The sequence below is a fragment of the Oryx dammah genome, unplaced genomic scaffold (genome assembly GCF_014754425.2).
Source record: "Oryx dammah isolate SB20612 unplaced genomic scaffold, SCBI_Odam_1.1 HiC_scaffold_14, whole genome shotgun sequence".
Lineage (NCBI taxonomy): Eukaryota > Metazoa > Chordata > Mammalia > Artiodactyla > Bovidae > Oryx > Oryx dammah.
This window is the reverse complement of record NW_024070198.1, coordinates 30,355,294-30,377,757: the sequence shown is the minus strand read 5'-3', so window position 1 is coordinate 30,377,757 and position 22,464 is coordinate 30,355,294. Positions and strand designations below refer to the sequence as shown.

The following is a 22,464-nucleotide window of genomic DNA, read 5'->3' as shown; positions in this document are numbered from 1 at the left end:
CTGACCTGCCTCTTGAGAAATGTATATGCAGGTCAGGAAGCAACAATTAGAACTGGACATGGAACACCAGACTGGTTCCAAATAGGAAAAGGAGTACGTCAAGGCTGTATATTGTCACCCTGCTTATTTAACTTCTATGCAGAGTACAGCATGACAAACGCTGGGCTGGAAGAAGCATAAGCTGGAATCAAGATTGCTGGGAGAAATATCAATATCAATATCATCAGAAATATCAATATCATCAGATATGCAGATGACACCACCCTTATGGCAGAAAGTGAAGAAGAACTAAAAAGCCTCTTGATGAAAGTGAAAGAGGAGAGTGAAAAGTTGGCTTAAAGCTCAACATTCAGAAAACAAGATCATGGCATCTAGTCCCATCACTTCATGGCAAATAGATGGGGAAACAGTAGAAACAGTGGCTGACTTTATTTTTTGGAGCTCCAAAATCACTGCAGATGGTGACTGCAGCCATGAAATTAAAAGACGCTTACTCCTTAGAAGTTATGACCAACCTAGACAGCATATTAAAAAGCAGAGACATTACTTTGTCAACAAAGGTCCATCTAGTGTCAAGGCTATGGTGTTTCCAGTGGTCATGAATGGATTTAAGAGTTGGACTATAAAACAGCTGAGCAGCAAAGAATTGATGCTTTTGAACTGTGGTATTGGAGAAGACTCTTGAGAGTCCCTTGGACTGCAAGGAGATCCAACTAGTCAATCCTAAAGGAAATTGGTCCTAAATATTCATTGGAAGGACTGATACTGAAGCTGAAACTCCAATACTTTGGCCACCTGATGTGAAGAGCTGACTCATTGGAAAAGACCCTGATGCTGGGAAAGATTGAGGGCAGGAGGAGAAGGGGACAACAGAGGATGAGATGGTTGGATGGCATCACCGACTCAATGGACGAGTTTGGGGGAACTCCAGGAACTGGTGATGGACAGGAAGACCTGGCATGCTGTGGTTCATGGGGTCGCAAAGAGTGGGACACGACTGAACGACTGAACTGAACTGAACTGAGGATGTATAAAAGCTATAAAAGAAAAAAAAGCAAAGGAAAGAGTCCTATGGTGGGAAGGAGAGATCAGAGGTATTGATAGTAAGCAGAAAAGGAAAATAACCACAATGGAGTAGCATTTGAATATACACACCTGAATAACGGAAGAGGAAAGAAACAATGGAAATATCTGGGGAAGCTTAGTGAACAGCAAATACAAAGACTCTGAGGCAAGAAAGTAGTTCAAAACCCAACAGAAAGCCAATGTAGCTGGAATAATGAGTAACGAAGAAAGTGATAGATGAAGTAGCCCGGAGTTAGATTTATTTAGTCTTGTGGGCTAAGGTATCAACTTCAACTTTGACTAAGGAAACAGTGGTGTCGGTATTAAGAGTAGAGTTTCTTTGTTTGTTGGAGCAATTTCAGGTTTACAGAAAAACTGCAAATTAAGTACAGAGTTCTTATATACCACCTTCCCCATAGTTTCCACTATTACTAACATCCAACATTGTGCATTACAGTTGATGAACCAACATTTCTAGATTATCAACTAAAAGTCCATATTTTACAATGACATCCATCCACTCTTTGTGTTGTCCAGTTCTGGAGATTCTGGTAAATGCATAATAGCCTATACCCATGATTACAGTATCATATGTAAGTTTTACTGATCTAAAAATCTTCAGCGTTTCACTACTCATTGATCTGACTCTCCTGTACTAGAGCCCCTGGCAACTACTGATCTTTTACTTCTGCCTTTTCCAGAATGTTGTATAGTTAGAATCACACGATACACAGCTTTTCCAGATTAATTTCTTTCATTTAGAAATATGCATTTCTTTTTTTTTACCACTAAACAATATTCCATTGTATGGGTATACCACTTTACTATTCACTTATTTATTGAAGCATATCTTGGTTACTTACAATTTTTAGCAATTATGAATAGAACTAAAAATATTTTGTGTACAGTTTTTTTGCATGGACGTAAGAGAAGGCAATGGCAACCCACTCCAGTACTCTTGCCTGGAAAATCCCATGCACAGAGGAGCCTGGTAGGCTTCAGTCCATGGGATCGCTAAGAGTCGGGCACGACTGAGCAACTTCACTTTCACGATTCACTTTCATGCACTGGAGAAGGAAACGGCAACCCACTCCAGTGTTCTTGCCTGGAGAATCCCAGGAACGGGGGAGCCTGGTGGGCAGCCATCTATGGGGCCGCACAGAGTCGGACACACCAGTGACTTAGCAGCAAGTTTAACTCATCTGGGTAAAGAGAAGCATGACTGATAGATTTTATGGTAAGACTGTGTTCAGCTTTGCAAGAAACTGCCACTGTCTTCCAAAGTGGCTGTACTCATTTGCATTCCAACAGTAATAAATGAAGTTTGCACAAGGATTTGGTACTGTCCAGCCCAAAACAACGGAATAAAATTGTGGTATATTCACACTGTGGAATATTATACAGTGGTGAAAAATAATAACCTCTAACTACATATACCAATATGATAGCTTAGTGAAGAACTATAAACCTGTTTCTGTTGTTTTTGTTCAGGTGCTCAGCTGTGTCCGACTCACCGTGATCCCACGGACTAGAGCATGCAGGCTTCTCTGTCCTTCACTATCTCCCAGAATTTGTTCAAACTGTCCAATGAGTCCATGATGCGATTCAACAATCTCATCCTCTCTCACCCCTTCTGCTCCTGTCCTCGATCTTTCCCAGCATCAGAGTATTTACCAATGAGTTGGCTCTTAACATAAGATGGCCAAAATATTGGAGTTTCACTTCAACATCAGTCCTTCCAATGAATATTCAGGGTTGATTTCCTGTAGGATTGACAGGTTGAACTTCTTACATTCCAAGGTACTCTCAAAAATCTTCTCCAGCATCACAATTTGAAAGCATCGATTCTTCAGTACTCAGCCTTCTTTATGGTCCAACTGTCACATCCATACACGACTACTGGCAAAACCATAGCTCTGATTCAGTTCAGTTGTGTCCGACTCTTTACAACCCCATGGACTGAAGTACGCCCGGCTTCCTTGTCCATCACCAACTCCTGGAGCTTGCTCAAACTCATGTCCCTCGAGTCAGTGATGCCATCTACCCATCTCATCCTCTGTTGTCCCCTTCTCTTGCTGCCCTCAGTCTTTCCCAGGATCAGGGTCTTTTCCAATGAGTCAGTTCTTTGCATCAGGTGGCCAGAGTAATGCAGCTTCAGCTTCAGTATTATCCTTCCAGTGAATATTCAGGGTTGATTTCCTCTAGGATGGACTGGTTTGATCTCCTTGAAATCCAAGGGACTCTCAAGAGTCTTCTCCAACACCACAGTTCAAAACCATCAATTCTTCAGCACTCAGCTTTCTATACGGTCCAACTCTCACATCCATACATGGCTAGTGGAAAAACAATAGCTTTGAAAATACAGACCTTTGTTGGGAAAGTAATGTCTCTGCTTTTTAATATGCTGTCTAGGTGGTCGTAACTTTTCTTCCAAGAAGCAAGCATCTTTTAATTTCATGGCTGCAGACACCATCTGCACTGATTTTGGAGCCCCAAAATATAAAGTCTGTCACTGTTTCCATTGTTTCCCCATCTATTTGCCATGAAGTTATGGGACCGGATGCCATGATCTTCGTTTTCTGAATGTTGAGCTTTAAGCCAACTTTTTCACTCTCCTCTTTCACTTTCATCAAGATGCTTTTTAGTTCCTCTTCACTTTTTGCCATAAGGGTGGTGTCATCTGCGTATCTGAGGTTATTGATATTTCTCCCGGCAATCTTGATTCCAGCTTGTGCTACAACCAGTCTTGCATTTCACATGATGTACTCTGCATGTAAGTTAAATAAGCAGGGTGACAATATAGAGTCTTGATGTACTCCTTTCCCAATTTGAAACCAGTGTGTTGTTCCATGTCCAGTTCTAACTGTTGCTTCTTGGTCTGCATACAGATTACTCAGAAGGCAGGTAAGGTGGTCTGGTATTCCCATCTCTTTCAGAATTTTCCAGTTTGCTGTGATCCACATAGTCAAAGGCTCTAGTGTAGTCAATGAAGCAGAAGTAGATGTTTTTCTGGAATTCTTTTGCTTTTTCTATGATCCAGGAGATGTTGGTAATTTGATCTCCGATTCCTCTGCCTTTTCTAAACCCAGCTTGTACATCTAAAAGTTCTCGGTTCACGCACTGTTGAAGCCTAGCATGGAGAATTTTGAGCATTGTAGTGTGTGAGATGAGTGCAATTGTGCAGTAGTTTGAACATTCTTTGGTACTGCCTTTCTTTGGGATTGGAATAAAAACTGACCTTTTCCAGTCCTGTGGCCACTGCTGAGTTTTCTAAAATTGCTGGCATATTAAGTGCAGCATTTTAACAGCATCATCTTTTAGTACTTGAAATAGCTCAACTGGAATTTCATCACCTCCACTAGCTTTGTTCGTAATGATGCTTCCTAAGGATCACTTGACTTCACACTCCAGGGTTTCTGGCTTTAGGTGAGTAATCACACCACTGTGGTTACTGGCGTCATGAAGATCTTTTTTGTATAGTTCTTCTGTGTATTCTTGCCACCTCTTAATATCTTCTGCTTCTGTTAGGTCCATACCATTTTTATCCTTTATTGTGCCCATCTTTGCATGAAATGTTCCCTTAGTATCTCTGATTTTCTTGATGAGATCTCTAAACTTTTCCATTCTATTCTTTTCCTCTATTTCTTTGCACTGTTCACTTAAGAAGGCTTTCTTATCTCTCCTTGCTATTCTTTGGAACTCTGGATTCATATGGGTATATCTTTCCTCTTCACTTGCCTTTCGCTTCTCTTCCTTCCTCAGCTATTTGTAAGGCCTCCTCAGACAGCCATTTTGCCTTTTTGCATTTCTTCTTCTTGAGGATGATTTGATCACTGTGTCCTGTACTATGTCACAAACCTCCATTCATAGTTCTTCAGGCACTCTATCAAATTGAATCCCTTGAATCTATTTGTCACTTCCACTCTACAATCATAAGGGATTTGATTTACATCATACCTGAATGGCCTGGTGGTTTTCCTTACTTTCTTCAATTTAAGCCTGTTTTTTGCAAGAAGGAGTTCATGATCTGAGCCACAGTCAGCTCCTGGTCTTTTTTTGTGCTGTCTGTATGGAGCTTCTCCATCTTCAGCAGCAAAGAATATAATCCATCTGATTTTGGTATTGACCATCTGGTGATGTCCATGTGTAGAGTCATCTCTTGTGTTGTTGGTAAAGGGTGTTTGCTATGACCAGTGCGTTCTCTTGGCAAAACTCTGTTAGCCTTTGCTCTGCTTCATTCTGTACTCCAAAGCCAAACTTGCCTGTTACTCCAGGTATCTCTTGACTTCTTACTTTTGCATTCCAGTCCCGAGTGATGAAAAGGACATTTTTTTTTTTTTTTTTGGGGGGGGGGGGGGGGGGTAGTTCTAGAAGGTCTTGTAGGTCTTCATAGAACCATTCAAATTCACCTTCTTCAGCATAGTGGTTGGGGCATAGACTTGGATTGCTATGATATTGAATGGTTTGCCTTGGAAACAAATTCTGTCATCTTTGAGATTGCACCCAAGTACTACATTTAGGACTGTTGCTGACTATGAGGGCTACTCCACTTCTTCTAAGGGATTCTTACCCACAGTAGTAGACACAATGATCTGAATTAAATTTGCCCATTCCAGTCAATTTTAGTTCACTAATTCCTAAAATGTCAATGTTCACTCTTGCCATCTCCTGTTTGACCACTTCCAATTTACTGTGATTCATGCACCTAACATTCCAGATTCCTATAATATTGTTCTTTACAGCATCGGACTTTACTTCCATCACCAGCCACATACACAACTGGGTTTTGTTTTCACTTTGGCTCAGCCTCTTCTTTCTTTCTGGAGCTATTTCTCCACTCTTCTCCAGTAGCAGTATCCCAGATGCAAAAGGCAGTGGGACACATGCCCCTCATTTCCAGAACTTAGACAGTTAAAATGTTCATCAAACAGACAAGCAATTTTTGGAGGAAAAAGGTTTTCCCTCCCTCCTCGAGACTGCAAGTATTGAAAATTAAAATGCTTAAATAAGAAATTATTGAGCATTATTGAGAAAATTAAATTTGTGGGGTTTAACCAGTAACAAAGAAACATTTGTATAATAATGTGAATACACTATGAGCCTAAAACGCAACAGAAAATAAACTATTACTACAAGAGCATTAAGTCAGTCAGTCAGACAAGATTCTTCTGTGTACATTCTCTTTACCAGACATAATACTAGACACTAAAGGCACAAAGACACTGCAGTACACTAAACACCTGTTTTCGTGAAATTAAAAATTAGTAGGAGACTACATGTGATTTGAGGAAAGCTACAGAGGGTCCTGTTTATTAAATTTCAACATTAAAGAGTCTTTCTTTTGGATCTTCAAGACCAAGGGAAGATACAAGGCAAGATGAGAGAGGAGACCTGGAACCTTCAATACCAAACTAAGGAATCTGGATCTTTTTGATCAAGTAATAAAACAAAATTTAAAGCTTCTGAATAATGCATGATAATCAGAATGCTATTCTAAAAAGACTATTTACTCATAGATTTGAAAGGATGGATAGCTTAGGAAGCATAGTCTATTAGGAAACTACTGTAACTAGCTCACATGAAATAATATGAGGGTCTACACAAAATCAGTAGTAGAATGAACAGGAGGGCTATCTCCCACTAGGAGAGCTATTAAGAGAGATGGAAAAAGCAGTATGAATGAAATAAGACAAGTAATTATCAAATTACATATGGTAAAGCCCATATACAAATTGTTGGAAACCAGAAATAAAGAAAAATATTAAAACTATACAGAGTAAAAAAGACTTTACAAACACACAAATATAACAGCAAAACTCTTGTCAGAAACCAGGCAAGCCAAGGGAAAAAAAAAAAACATAGGGAAAGGAGAGCTATCTTAAAAATAATAAAAAGAAAATATGCCAAACTAGAATTTTGTAACAGGAAAAATAACCATTAAAAATGAAAACAAAATAAAGGCTTTCAGACAAACAGAAGCATAAAAAATTCAATCAGAGTAGACCTGGGCTACAATATACATTAAAAGAAGTTCTTTGGGCAAAAAGAAAATACCAAATAGAGATTCAGATCTACTCAAAGAATGAAAAGCACTAGAGGGAATAAATACATGGGCAAATATCAAAATTTTTCAGCATTTTTAGTCTCTTTAAAAGATAACAAAAAAGGATGACGACACCTCAACAGGCACAGGAACCAACTAACATAGAGTTCACAATAACCAAAGATGGAATAATTTGAGCAACAAAACGGTAAAGACTAATATTGGATTGAAACCCACAGAATAAATGAGTCCAGACTGATATAATTAACTGAATAAATAAATGGGGGAGAAAGGACAGCTCTTCTTTATAGAAGAATTTCAATTAATAAAGACAAAAGAAAAAAGGGAAATTTTTAAAAATCATCATTCAGTTCAGTTCAGTCGCTCACTTGTGTCCGACTCCTTGTGACCCCATGAACCGCAGCACGCCAAGCCTCCCTGTCCATGACCAACTCCTGGAGTTTAGAGAATATAGTAATAATTGCTTCAGGGAAGATCTACCAACGAAAGCTAAAATTTATAAACAAAAGGTGAGGGAGAAACAAGATACTGACATAGTCCAAAATCGGTACTTGCCAAGGTAGTTATTAATTTAAAAGAAAAAATTATTAACTTCAAAGTGGAGCAGCATAGCAGAAACCACCATAACCAAGTGGTCTAGGTCAAAATTACCAGCAATGAGACGTATCAACATCATGTATCTCTTGATATGATTCAATGGGAAAGGTATACGATCACTTCTATGGTATTCTTGACAAAATCTCATAACTTTAAACTAGTTATGACAAAATATACCAACAAAAAATGAGTTATATAAAGTATCCCATCCGTATACTCAAATGTAGCCAGTATTAAGTTATGGATATGTACTATAAATGCTAGACCAGTTAAGAAGGCATGAAATGAGGGGGAAAGGAAAAGTAACAAATGGCACAAAAAGAACATAGCCAGCGAGATGACAGATTTTAACCAACTACATTGATAACTATATTAAATACAATGGTCTCAGTTCAGTTCAGTCGCTCAGTCATGTCTGACTCTTTGCGAACCCATGAATCACAGCACACCAGGCCTCCCTGTCCATCACCAACTCCTGGAGTTCACCCAAACTCATATCCATTGAGTTGGTGATGCCATCCAGCCATCTCATCCTCTGTCGTCCCCTTCTCCTCGTGCCCCCAATCCCTCCCAGCATCAGAGTCTTTTCCAATGAGCCAACTCTCCACATCAGGTGGCCAAAGTATTGGAGCTTCAGCTTTAGCATCATTCCTTCCAATGAACACCCAGGACTGATCTCCTTTAGGATGGGCTGGTTGGATCTCCTTGCAGTCCAGGGGACTCTCAAGAGTCTTCTCCAACACCACAGTTCAAAACCATCAATTCTTTGGTGCTCAGCTTTCTTCACAGTCCAACTCTCACATCCATACATGACCACAGGAAAAACCACAGCCTTGACTAGACGGACTTTGGTTGGCAAAGTAATATCTCTGCTTTTGAATATGCTCTCTAGGTTGGTCAATACTTTTCTTCCAAGGAGTAAGCATCCTTTAATTTCATGGCTGCAATCACCATCTGCAGTGATTTGGGAGCCCCCCAAAATTAAGTCTGACACTGTTTCAACCACTGTTTCCCCATCTATTTCCCATGAAGTGATGGGACCAGATGCCATGATCCTCGTTTTCTGAATCTTAAGCTTTAAGCCACCTTTTTCACTCTCCTCTTTCACTTTCATCAAGAGGCTTTTTAGTTCTTCTTCACTTTCTGCCATAAGGGTGGTGTCATCTGCATATCTGATGATATTGATATTTCTCCTGGCAATCTTAATTCCAGCTTGTGCTTCTTCCAGCCCAGCGTTTCTCATGATGTACTCTGCATAGAAGTTAAATAAGCAGGGTGACAATATACAGCCTTGACATACTCCTTTTCCTATTTGGAACCAGTCTGGTGTTCCATGTCCAGTTCTAATTGTTGCTTCCTGACCTGCGTATACATTTCTCAAGAGGCAGGTCAGGTGATCTGGTATTTCGATCTCTTTCAGAATTTTCCACAGTTTATTGTGATCCACACAGTCAAAAGCTTTGGCATAGTCAATAAAACAGAAATATATGGTTTTCTGGAACTCTCTTCCTTTCTAAACCCTTCAATTAAGGCAAAAACTGCGAGACAGGATAGAACAAAGACCTAGCCATATGCTGCCTACAAGAAACCATTTTAAATATATATATAAAGACAAAAAGTTAAAAGGCAAGAAGGGATATGGCTATATCAATATCAAATAAAAATAGAATTCAGAAAAAGAGATACTACTAGAAATATTACCAGTTATAAAGAAAAATGTTTCAAGGCACATAAATTGCTCATTAGAAAAAAGAATCTTAAGCATATAAACAATTAATAAAGTTTAAAAGTACAAGAACAGGATAACAGCACTAATGAGAGAAAAAACAATAAGAGCACTAATGGGAGAAAAAAATTCTACTATTATATAGTTGGGTATTTCAATACTCATTTCTTACTAATTGAAGAAAAAAGTAGACAGAAAATTGATAACGGTATGGAAAAAATGAATATCATCAATCAATCAATTTGACCTTGCTCCAAAATAACAGCAAAATGCACCTTCTTTTCAACTACACATAGAACACTTACCAAGACAGACTATATTTTATAAATCAATAACAAAAAATAGGGAAGTCCCCACTGGTCCCAGTGGTTGCTGCTGCTGCTGCTAAGTCACTTCAGTCGTGTCTGACTCTGTGCGACACCATAGACAGCAGCTCACCAGACTCTCTATTTTCATTGCTGAGGGCGCAAGTTAGATCCCAGCTCAGGGAACTAGGATCCCACAAGCTGCGTGGCATAGCCAGAAAGTTAAATGGAAACGTCTCTGAAATACTTAAAAACTGAACAATGCACTGCTAAATAATCCATGGGTTAGAGAATAATAAGAGATATTTGGAAAATATTTTGAACTAAATAATAAGGAAAATACAACATATCAAAATTTATGTGATGATGCTAAAATAGCACTTGGAGGGGAGGTTCACAGCTATCAACACTTACATAATGAAAGGAAGAAAGGAATGAAATCAATCTAACAATTTAAGACAAAGGACATATTAAACCTACAGTAATAGGAAACAAGATAATTAAGCGTAGGAAACAAAACAAAAAGGGAATAGAGAAAATAAAAAAATCAAAAGCAGCTTTTTTAAAAAAAAAACAATAAAAGCAATATCAGGAATGAATGGGAGACATAATAATACATATGTCAAATTTCAAAAGTATAATAAGGAACTAAATGAACTTTAATTCAAAAACTTTAATGCCAAAAAATTTAACAAATCAAAAGACAAATGCTCTGACAGATTTCAAACTACCAAAATTCAACTAAGAAGAAACAAAAAACCCAAATAACTTTCCATTAACTTGCCATTTAAAACCTTTCTACAAAGAAAACCGTCCCAGATTACAAGACTCTTAAATTCTTCTAAACATTTCAAAGAAGTAAAAGCTAGTCGCTCAGTGATGTCTGACTGTTTGCAACTTCATGGACTACATCCTGCCAGGCTCCTCTGTCTACGGGTTTCTCCAGGCAAGAATACTGGAGTGGGAGTGGGTAACCATTTCCTTCTCCAGGGGATCTTTCCAACCCAGGGATCAAACCTGGGTCTCCTGCATTGCAGTTGGATTCTTTACCATCTGAATCATTTAAAAACGTAATACTAATTCTACACAAACTCCTCCAGAACATAAAAGAGGAACTCCTCCCAACTCATTCCACAGTATGAAGCCAGAGTTACCCTGATAGCAAACCATTACAAAAAAGAGAAAGGGAAAAAAGGAAAAATTACAGATCAATATCCATGAGAAGTACAGATGTAAAAATCTTCAAGATTTAGTAAATTAAATCTAGCAACATACAAAAAGACCCTATTAAAATGTATCTAACAGGCACTCAAATGTTGGTGAATAAATAATTTAGGTTTATTTCATAAGTTGTGGCTTACCCTATATTATCATTTGACTCATTAACGACATGACTGAGTGACTAAACTGAACTAAAGGACATTTACATTTTTAAATTAACTCTTCTTCCTGAACTTGTAGGGTCATTTTTCAAGCATTCAGAGCAATAAAAACCAAATCAAGTCTTACTAAAATACATGTGCAAAACAACACAATTAACAAGGGCTAGAAATTTTTATTACACAAGCTTGAACAGATTTAGGGACTTATATCAGAATACACATTATTTTATTTGTATAAATTTGTCTTATAGGCCTAATTCTCCCTTTTACTCTAAAGAAAACTTTAGTAATTCTTCTAAGCAAGTGCTTCTGTAACTAAGCAACACAGACAACACTGTCTGTATTCTTTCAATGGCTAGCATGCTATCATTAGAGCACAAAGACTGCCCCCTTCCCTACACCACAGCAGAGTGGGAAGTCAAACGTATCCTCTGGTCCAATCAGATCCTTCTAAGGTGGTTCAAGTGCTGTTTTTTCCCCTCTGTTATATCCTCCTTTAGCAATAATAACAACTCTTCCAGGTTTCAGGTGTTCATATGAAACACCTGACAATTTGGCAATGGCACCCCACTCCAGTACTCTCGCCTGGGAAACCCCATGGGCAGCGGAGCCTGGTAGGCTACAGTCCATGGGGTCGCCAAGACTCGACCCGACTGAGCGACGTCACTTTCACTTTTCACTTTCATGCACTGGAGAAATGGCAACCCAGTCTAGTATTCTTGCCTGGAGAATCCCAGGGACAGAGGAGCCTGGTGGGCTGCCTTCTATGGGGTCGCACAGAGTCAGACATGACTGACGCGACTTAGCAACAGCAGCAGCAACTAAGTTAACAGTTCATTTCCAGGTCTGTAAGGTTTCTTGCTGATTTCCAGTGAAAAAAAGTTATTTATTAACAACTATGAATTCCCTTTCCTGATTTTTCTAAGTTACTCATTAGCACTTGTACAAAACAGTCAAATGAGATCATTAAATAATGTTACCTGGACCAGGAAAGCAACTGCAGCACCCCTGACAGTCCTGAGAGAATTTCAAGAATTTTAGGAACGAAGGGTCACAATTTGAGTTAATATTAAAAATTGGGTAATAGTGTTGGGCTTCATTAAATTCACTTCAAGCCACATTTATTGAAAGTATTGGTCGCTCGGTCATGTCCGACTCTTTGCAACCCCGTGGACTGTAGCCTGCCGGGGACCTCTCTCCATGAAACTCTCCAGGCAAGAATACTGGAGGGGATAACCATTCCCTTCTCCAAGGTATTTTCCCAACCCAGGGATCAAAACTGAGTCTCCTGCATTGCAGGCAGACTCTACCATCTGAGCCACCAAGGAAGCCCTTCAACATTTACTGAAAGCCTACCATTTATTATCTATAAAAATTTACAGAAAATTACATAATAGGGAATTAAAATCTCTAAGGTCTCTTCAATTTTTAAAAAAACTGATTCTTAGTATTTTTTATACATTGATTATATACATATATACATTTATTATATATTACTTGACATAACTGCAGTACTATAGTATAAACAGTAGAAAACTGACTTTGTTTTCAATAAGTGTTAATGAGTCATATGGGTTAAAAAATTGCTATTTCTAATTTCTCATATATCTGAATGCTGTGAGTGTTTTTAAATGGGTAAAAATGATCTGGGTTCTCAAAAAGCATGTATAACAGCAGATCATTCTCGAAGACAATTTACCCATCCAAATTATGTACAATGTAAATGACCTAACACTTCACTGAACAGAAAATATAGGATGAATAGTTTTTTTAAAAAAAGATTCCCTCTAACTTAGGTATTTTATAAAGAATAATGAATAGGAGGAAGCTTTAAAGAGAAGAAAACTTAAAACCAGCCTTTTAATTCACTGAAGGAAAAGTTCTAGAAATACTGAATGAATGTCTAGTGTGTGCTTTTAGTCACGTCCAACTCTCTGCGACCCTCTGGACTGTGGCCCACCAGGCTCCTCTATCAATGGGATTTTTCAGACAAGAATACTGGAACGGGTTGCCATTTCCTTCTCCAAGGGATATTCCCGACCAAGGGATCCAACCCGGGTCTCCTGCATTGCAGGCAGATTCTTTAAGCACTGAGCCATGGGGGAAGTCCTATAGTATTATTAGTAAGAGACAAAGATGGAGTTTATTTCTGGTTTCAAAGAGTAATCACTTCCTTTCTAGAAGAATAAACCCCTTTAAAACTTCATTGTTCAGAATTTCCTGAACTAAAGTGACCAATTATTCAAAATGAAAACCTGATAACCTTTACTCTAATTTACTGAAACAAAAAAAATCTACAAAAGCACATCTCTAACATCAAACTCAAAGGAACCAGGCAGGGAAGAGGATGGGGCAAGAAAGTGGTTATTTACTGTTTTCCCTCTGAAAATATGACTTCTTGAGTGTCCTGGTGTTCAGTGAGGAATCTTTTTCAAGATTAAAAATGGTGAAAGGAGATGTGGGCAGCAAGAATGATATACTGATCTAAAAGAGAAAGCAATGCCTAAGGTTTCCATCTATCTATTTAACACAAAAAGATAGTACATTTACTTTATCTGTCCACGCCTTATCATACAAAAGGAAAAAAGTAAATTCAGTATCACCAAATGAAGAGTTTTCCTGACTACTCTCTAACATATTATGATCTTCATATCTTTCAGTATCCTCTCACTGTTTTATGCCAATGTTCATCCACGTGAATATGCATCATTGGTATCAAATCACATGACATTAATAAAGATGCCATTAATACTTAACGGTGTTCAGTTTTTAATATAATTTCCCTATAAACACAACAGAGCTGCTAAATTCCAAATATGCTATTTAAACTAAATACTACTACGCTATGTTTCACAAATTTCAAATTTCTCATACTTATCAAATATAGTGCTGAACAAACCGGATTGCATCAATCAAGGTTATTATACTCAAAAAAACAAAGAATAAAATAATGTAGAGCTAAACTTCTAAAAATGGAAGTTTAACAAATGGTAATCAGTATATATAATGAATATAATGAACTGTAAATTCTCTTGTTATGAGCTTCAACAGTAAGTCAGATTACATTAAAGATGTAGAACTTTTCAAAATGTCAAATTCCATTTCATTTGCTCTTGGTGCATGAGTCTTTTTAATAAGCATTCTTAAAAGAGCTCCGGATTTGCAGAGTGGTGGGGGGTGTTGTAATTTAAAAAGCAGTAAAGCAAGATCTGCATCACAGAAAAGTTATTTCTGTCTTTCCTTTAAAACAAAAGATAGCTTTCAAAAATTAAAAACAAATCAATAATCACAGAACTATAAATAAACATATGAGATACCACTTCACACTCATGGAACGGCTACATTAAAATAGCTAACACAAGTGTTGAGGATGTAGAGGAATTGGAACCCTCATACTCTGCTGATGGAAATGTAAGATGGTGCAGTAACTTAAGAAAATAGTCTAGTAGTTCCTCAAAAGATTAAACATAGAGTTACTATATGACTCAGTAATTCCTCTTCTAGGTATACACCCAAGAGAAATGAAAACAAATGTCTATACAAAAACTTGTACCCAAATGTTCATAGTTAATTTTATTCCTAACAGTCAAAAGGTGAAAGCAACCCAAATGTTCAACAACTGATGAGTAGATAAATAAAATGTGGTATAATATACAATGGAATATTATTCAGCAATAAAATGGAACAATATATTGATAGATACTACAGTCTGGATGAATTTTGAAAACATTTTGCTAAGTGAAAGAAACCACTAACCAAAGACTATATATTTTATTATTCCAATTATTAGAACTGGAGAATTCCATGGACAGAGGAGCCTGGCAGGCTACAGTCCACAGGATCACAAAGAGTCGGACATGACTGAAGCGACTTAGCATGCACACGCCACAATAGGCAAATCTACAGAAACAGAAAGTAGATGAATGCTTGAATAGGTCTAAGGGATTGGAAGAAAACAGGGCTGGGGTAGGGTGATTGCCAAAGAGTAGAGTTCTCTCTGGAGTAAGGAAAGTGTCCTGTAATTGTTTGTGATAGTGAACAACTCTGTGAACATGCTAAAAAACCACTAAAATGTATTCTTCAAATGCATTAATCATATGGCATGTAAATTATATCTGAATTAAGCTATTAATCTGTCAACATGAAAGCAAATTTGGAAAACAGCAGTGGCCACAGGATTGGAGAAGGTCAGTTTTCATTCCAATCCAAAAGAAGGGCAATACCAAAGAATGTTTAAACCACCATACAATTGCACTCATTTCACATGCTAATAAGATTATGCTCAAAATCCTTCAAGCTAAGCTTCTGCAGTACACGAACTGAGAACTTCCAGATGTACAAGCTAGATTTAGAAAAGGTAGAGGAACCAGAGATCAAATTGCCAACATTTGTTGGATCATAGAAAAAGCAAGGAATTCCAGAAAAACATCCACTTCTGCTTCACAGACTAAAGCTTTCACTGTGTGGATCACAACTATAAAAAATTCTTAAAGACATGTGAATACCAGACCACCATATATGTCTCCTGAGAAACCTATATGAAGGTCAAGAAGCAACAGAACCAGAGGTGGAACTATGGACTGGTCCAAACTGGGAAAGGAGTGTGTCAAGGCTGTATATTGTCACCCTGCTTATTTAACTTATATGCAGAGTACATCATGGGAAATGCTGGGCTGGATGCATCCCAAGCTGGAATACCTCCAGGAGAAATATCAACAACCTCAGATATGCAGATGATACCCCTCTAATGGCAGAAAGCAAGAGTTACCAAAGATCCTCTTGAGGGTGAAAGAGTAGTGAAAAGGCTGCCTTAAAACTCAACATTTAAAAAACTAAGATCATGGCATCTGGTTCCAACACTTCATGGCAAATAGAAGGGGAAAAAGTGGAAAGCAGTGACAGATTTTATTTTCTTGGGCTACAAAAATCACTGCAGATGGTGACTGCAGCCACAAAATTAAAAGATGCTTGCTCCTTGGCAGGAAAGCTATGACAAAGCTACACAGCACACTAAAAGCAGAGACATCACTTTGCTGACAAAGATCCATATGATCAACGCTATGATTCTTCCACAGTCATGTATGGATGTGAGCACTGGACCATAAAGAAGGCTAAGCGCTGATGAACTAATGGTTTCCAACTGTGGTGCTAGAGAAGATTCCTGAATCCCTTGGACTGCAAGAGGATCAAACCAGCTAATCCTAAAGGAAATCACCCTGAATATTCATTGGAAGGACTGATGCTGAAGCTGAAGCTCCAATACTTTGGCCACCTGAGGCGAAGAGCTGACTCAACTGGGAAAGACCCTGATGCTGGGAAATACTGAGGGCAGGAGAAGGACGGCACAACAGAGGATGAGGTGGTTGGATGGCATCACCAACTCAATGGACATAACTCCAGGAAGTAGTGAAGGACAGGGAAGCCTGGTGTGCTGCAGTCCATGAGGTTGTCAGATGGCATCCACTTCTAGACACTGGAAGTAGTACAGTGAGACCTAGAGTCAAACTGTGACTTTGCCAACTTCTTACCATATGACCTTTAGTAAATCATCTAATCTCACTAAATTTTCAGTTCCTTTTGCAGTACAATAAAAGACAAGTACTTATTTCATTGGATTACTATAAGAATTTAATGAGATAACAGATATAAAGTTACATGTAAAAAATAGTGTATGTTATATAACATACTGTGCTCAAACAACAGCTATTCTTATTATTACAATTTTATTTTTACTAGACTTTTATTTTCTTGTTCCCATAAAGAAATACATAATGCAGACTTCTGCAAGGTTTGTCCCAAATCCATGCATCTAAGTTAAACCTTATAAATTTTAATTCCTTATAAGAAATATTATTTTATTTTTTTAAAGCAATTTACTTTCTGTATGACACCTTGCCTGGAATATAAATGAAGTTACTATTTTTATAGAACTACAGAAATTAAAAGACCACAAAATTCAATGTCACTAATGGTTGGGCAGGGGGGGGGGGTACTCATTAAAAAACAAATTCTGTGTGTTTATTTTTTAAATTGCACATTTAGAAATAAAGGTCCAAAGATTAGGCAGCCACAAAAATCAACCTTCTAATTAAATAAAAATTGCCAATAAATATATTATAGTAAAAATGTTTTATCCATATGCTTAAAAACAAAGTGAATAAATTTAGGGAAGTCCTATGAAATAATTTCCTGTTTAAGAAATGAATGTTCTTAATTCCCAGCTAATTTGATAACATTTCTACAGAAAGTCCTTAATGAAAAACTCTCCTATGAATGAAAGTCAACATTTTAGAATGAAGTGTAACATGCACAAAACAACACTAAGTACAAAGACAGCAAATAACATTTTATATTTCTACCTAAAAATTCAGCATTACATTCCCCCAAAATTTATAATTCTATTCTACAATGAATCACATAAACAGGTCAAATTTTGATCGAATCGAGTACAGAATCAAAAGTCATTCAACAATCACATTCCTATCTGAAAACATGGCAAGGAGCCTTTCAAATTTTCAGGAATATTTTAATATCTCATTAGAGCGTCACACTTTATAAATCACTGCTTGAGAAAACTGATCATGGATTTCTAAAAATATTTAATTAAATCAAAACTGAATTAAGATTTTAAGTGTCTGGTTAGAGCTAAATATAATAGAACACCATACCTAAAATATAAATTACATTTTTTTCAAAGCTAAACAAAAATTTTTTAAATGCCCACAGAGTATTATAGCTCTACAAAGCTGCACAGCCTAAAAACAAAGTTTCTTTTATCACTCATGATAAGACCAACACTTAAGGCAACAATATATTTAACTAACTTGTTTTATCAGAATAAATCTTTCACCCACAAAAAAAGAAACTTATCTTTAAAAGTTACATACTCAATTTTTATGTCAATTTTTTGAACTCGCATAAAAAGGGCCTATAAAGACAACACCTTTATCAATTTCTCAAATCTGGTAAATCAACAGTTTACTATATTCCAAAAGTTGCTGAAAATTTTTTTTTAATTAAAAATATCAAACAAGTAACTTTTTACTGACTTGTTTACACATCTATATTTCCTATTTTTTATCCTACTATCCATTCTTTTAAAAGCATTCCCCCTTTTTTTAGTACATATAGCTTTAGGTGTAAAAATAAGAATAAAAGCTATCAAAATACTAAGTGTTGACATTAACTATAGCTGCCTCTGTACTTTTCTGCATCCTCAGATTGTTTTTAATGAACATCTAAGTACTTTCAAAATGAAAAAATTTTTTCAACTTGCTTACCACCCAGCTTCTTCACAAGAGTCTTATATACCAATCTTTTGCGGTAAATTAGGTAGAAAAGAGATGTGAATTTAAACAAACATTTTCAGGTACAAAGAAAAATGTCAGAAAATGGGAAAACATAGCCTTAAAGCATCTTACATAATGCTATCTGTAAAAACTTTAAAAGCAGGTGGTAACAACTAAAAACTTTGGCAAAAGTTTTTATCTGCTTCAAATTTACTATTTCCCAATGAAAATGAAAGTAGATTAGTTTTGTGTGGAAAAGGCCCAATTGCATTTACATTCTAAGTCATTTTCTAGGTCTATAAAATGATCTCAAACCATGTACTACTAATATCACAAAACCGATTAAAGCAAGCTAAACACAGAACTTAGAAACTAACCAGTTTTTGTTTTTTTTTTAGGCAAGTTATTAGAGACACTTTCTGATACGGAAAAGAACTCAACAAAACTATTTAGCATAATAAATACTATAAATAATAAAAGTAATGCAAGGCCTCTTACCAATTTCAGCAGGTAGTTGTTTGATTTTGTTCTCTCGAATGCTAAGCATGCTGAGTTTTGACAGGTTTTTGATGTCTTTTTCCACAGTAGTTATACGATTAAAGCGAAGGTAAAGAGTGGTGAGAGAATCTAGCCTATACACCACTGAAGGAATTTCTCTCAGTTTATTATGCCGTAAATCAAGCATCCGGAGCTTCTTCAAGTTATCGAGAGAGTCAGGCAAACTGGTAAGTGAATTTTCACTCAGAGCCAGTGTCATGAGATTTACTAGACAGCCCACTTCCGCTGGGAGGGACTGTAATTTGTTGCTATATAAATAAAGTTCTGTTAATTGAGTCAACTCCTTGATTGATGATGGCAATATGTGTATAGACCTCTTGGATAAGTCCAAACGCATTGAGTTCTCTTCCCGGCATTTGTTGAGCTCTTTAATCACCTCTGCATTGCTAGATTTTTTTCTAGTCCCAGGTGCTGGATTTGGCCGTTTGATCGTATTATCAACCGAAAAAGCCACCCCTGGCTGGGCAGCACTGGAGTCCTTCTTTCCATCTTTGGCATCTTTCCCTTTGGTCTTAGGTTCTTTTTCTTTGCTCTCTTTTCCAAAACCTCCAGAGGCTTTTGCCTCCTTTTCTCTTTCCTTGGCTGATGGTGCTTTGGGATCTTTCTCTTTAGAGTCTTTTTCTTTTCCTAAACTACTACTCATGGTGACTCAAGCTAGGGCAAAAACTACATGAACTCCTTTTATTTACCAACAAAAGAAATTCAAAGGTGAAGAGACAAAGATCCTACACAGTCAAAAAAGGTGTTGGCTTGAAGAAGTAATCTCCATCTGTTACATGCTGGATCTAAAACCACTATGCCCATTTCTGACAACTCATTCCAACTGGTAAAATGGTGCTGGTCAATCAATGATTCATTAGAATTCCTGAAATATAATACAGAGAGAGTATTAAATTACTTTAGGTTATAATTTATATTAAGTAAATTGGTGCTGCAAACAGTCTTACTGACAATTTTGCTATGTTCCTATGATTTGAAACAGTAAATATTTATTGAACACCTTCTACTTTGCAAAGCCCATTAAAAAACTAGAAAAATTAATAAAACAGACTCTAACTTTGAAGAATTTACAATCTAACAGGAAGAGGTAAGATAGGAACAAGTAATCAAACTGCAAAATTCTAAAGTGATGAAACATGGGAGAAATCACCACAGCAACTAACACTTAAGTGCTTTCTATGAACAAACACCACTGCAAGGAATTTACAAACATTAACTCTATATCAGCCCTGAGATAAATCCTTATCCCTAACTTACACACAGGGACAACTGAGGCACAGAAATATCTTTAAATAACCAGCTTTGAGATCTTGGCAAAGTAATGGAACTAAGATTCCAAAATGGTGGTACACTGCCTATATGCCTAACTAACAGTAAAACTGCTGTATCTGCAGCTAATTAACAAATAGTTTCAAGCAAAAGGAAAGACCTGAAAGGCAATAATGACAGAATGGAGAGCAGTGGAGTAAAGGAACAAAATTGAGATACCTATGGAAAACAGCAAATACATCAGGAAAGGGGCTCTAAGGACCCCTTTTGAGAAACAATAACAGAGCAATCTCCATGAAGCCTATATTCTAGGAACTGAAAAGGTAGCTTTTTCAGTTGACAGTGAGAAGGATTAAGGGTTCTTAGAAATAGAAACAGTTCACTGGTAAAAATGACTGACCAAAATGACCCACAAAGGTTGAAAATACAAGGAGAGACAACATTAGGCTAATAAGATCTATTCTTGGCATAAGACTAGACTGATGATCATCACACTTAATAATCAGTTACTCAGAAAAACGTTATCAATAAGCCATATATACTAAATATATTCCCTAGTCTTACCTTAAATGTATTTGTGAAAGCTTTACAATACCGAATCTTAAATTACAATAAAAGACTTCTGATTCCATACAAGTTAGAATAATAATTCCATACAAGGTAGAAAAATATTCTGTTTTTCACATTAATTGTAACTTAAAACCCTGACAAAACACATGAAGCAACTAGCAGAATATTCTAAAAGGTAGATGAAAGAAGACCTTAGACTGGTTAGTAAAGGACAGGGAAGCCTGAAGGGCTGCAGTCCATGGGGTTGCAAAGAGTTAGACATGACTTGGTGACTGAACAAGAAGAACTAAAGAACAAACGGAGATAAATACAATAAGTGAAATAAAAAATACACTAGAAGGAATCTACAGCTGAATAACTGAAGAAGAAGAACAGATAAGTGACATGGAAGACAGAATGGTGGAAATCACTGCCATGGAAAAGAAAAAATAAGAATAAAAAGAAATGAAGACAGTCTGAGAGACCTCTGGACAACATTAAATGCACCAACATTCACATTATAGGGATCCCAGAAGGAGAATAGAGAGAGAATGAACCTGAGAAAATATCTGAAGAGATAATAGCTGAAAATATCCCTTACATAGGAAAGGAAACAGTCACCCAAGTCCAGGAAGCTCAGAGTCTCAGGCAGAATAAACCCAAGGAAGAACATGGCAAGACACATAGTAATTAAAGGAAAAAAAAATAAAAGCAACAAGGGAAAAATGATAAATAACATACAAGTGAATTCCCATATGGTTATCAGCTGATTTCTCAGCAAAACTCTGCAGGCCCGAGGGGAGTGGCATGACATATTTAAAGTGATGAAAAGGAAAAACCTACAACCAAGAATATGCTAGGAGTTCCCTGGTGGTCCAGTGGCTAAGACTCTGTAATCCCAGTGCAGGGACCCAGGTTCAATCCCTGGTCAAGGATCTAGACCCCACATGTCACCACTAAAGATCTTACTAAGATGTGATACAGCCAAACAAATTAAAAAAAAAAAAAAAAAAGAATACTCTACCCATCAAGGCTCTTAGTCAGATGTGACAGAGACATCAAATGTTTTACATTTTACAGACAAGCAAAAGCTAACCAGCACCACCAGACCAGCTCTGCAACAAAGGATAAAGGAACTTTTCTAGGTGGGAAACAGACCAGCAAACTTAAAACAACCTTGCACATTTGTTAGACTGCTATATCAAAACCACATGGGAACAACAAATCCCAAAACTACAACAAACAGACAAAAAAGAAAAAGCAGTCCAAACACACTAAAAATGGTCATCAAACTGAAAGAGAACAAAAGAGGAAGGGAAGAAAAAAGGCCTATTAAAAACAAACCCCAAAAAGTAAGAAAATGTTAATAAGAAAACCTTTTTTAAAAAGAAAATGGTAATAATTTTTTAATAGACTTAATTAAGAACAGTATGGTAATAAGAATAGTATGGAGGTTCCTTAAAAAAACTAAAAATAGAGCTACCATAAGATCCTACAACCCCACTCTTGGGCATGCATTAGAATCCAAAAGGACACATGCACCCCGATTTCAGTACTGTTTACAACAGCCAAGACATGGAAGAAACCTGTGTTCAACGACAGAGGACCGGATAAAGATGATGTGGTATATATAATACAATGGAATATTACTCAGCCATTA

General features: G+C 37.0%; 1 protein-coding gene across 4 annotated transcripts in view; it reads right to left on the bottom strand.

The window, feature by feature from the left end:
- SHOC2 (SHOC2 leucine rich repeat scaffold protein) overlaps positions 1 to 22,464 on the bottom strand; it is an 85,088-nt gene that overhangs the window by 35,349 nt on the left and 27,275 nt on the right. For all 4 annotated transcript variants that reach the window (XM_040254419.1, XM_040254418.1, XM_040254421.1 and 1 more), the window contains exon 2: positions 18,927 to 19,851. In XM_040254419.1, the coding sequence (XP_040110353.1) occupies positions 18,927 to 19,629 (703 nt within the window). In that variant the 5' untranslated portion in view covers positions 19,630 to 19,851. The remainder of the gene's footprint in view (positions 1 to 18,926; positions 19,852 to 22,464) is intronic.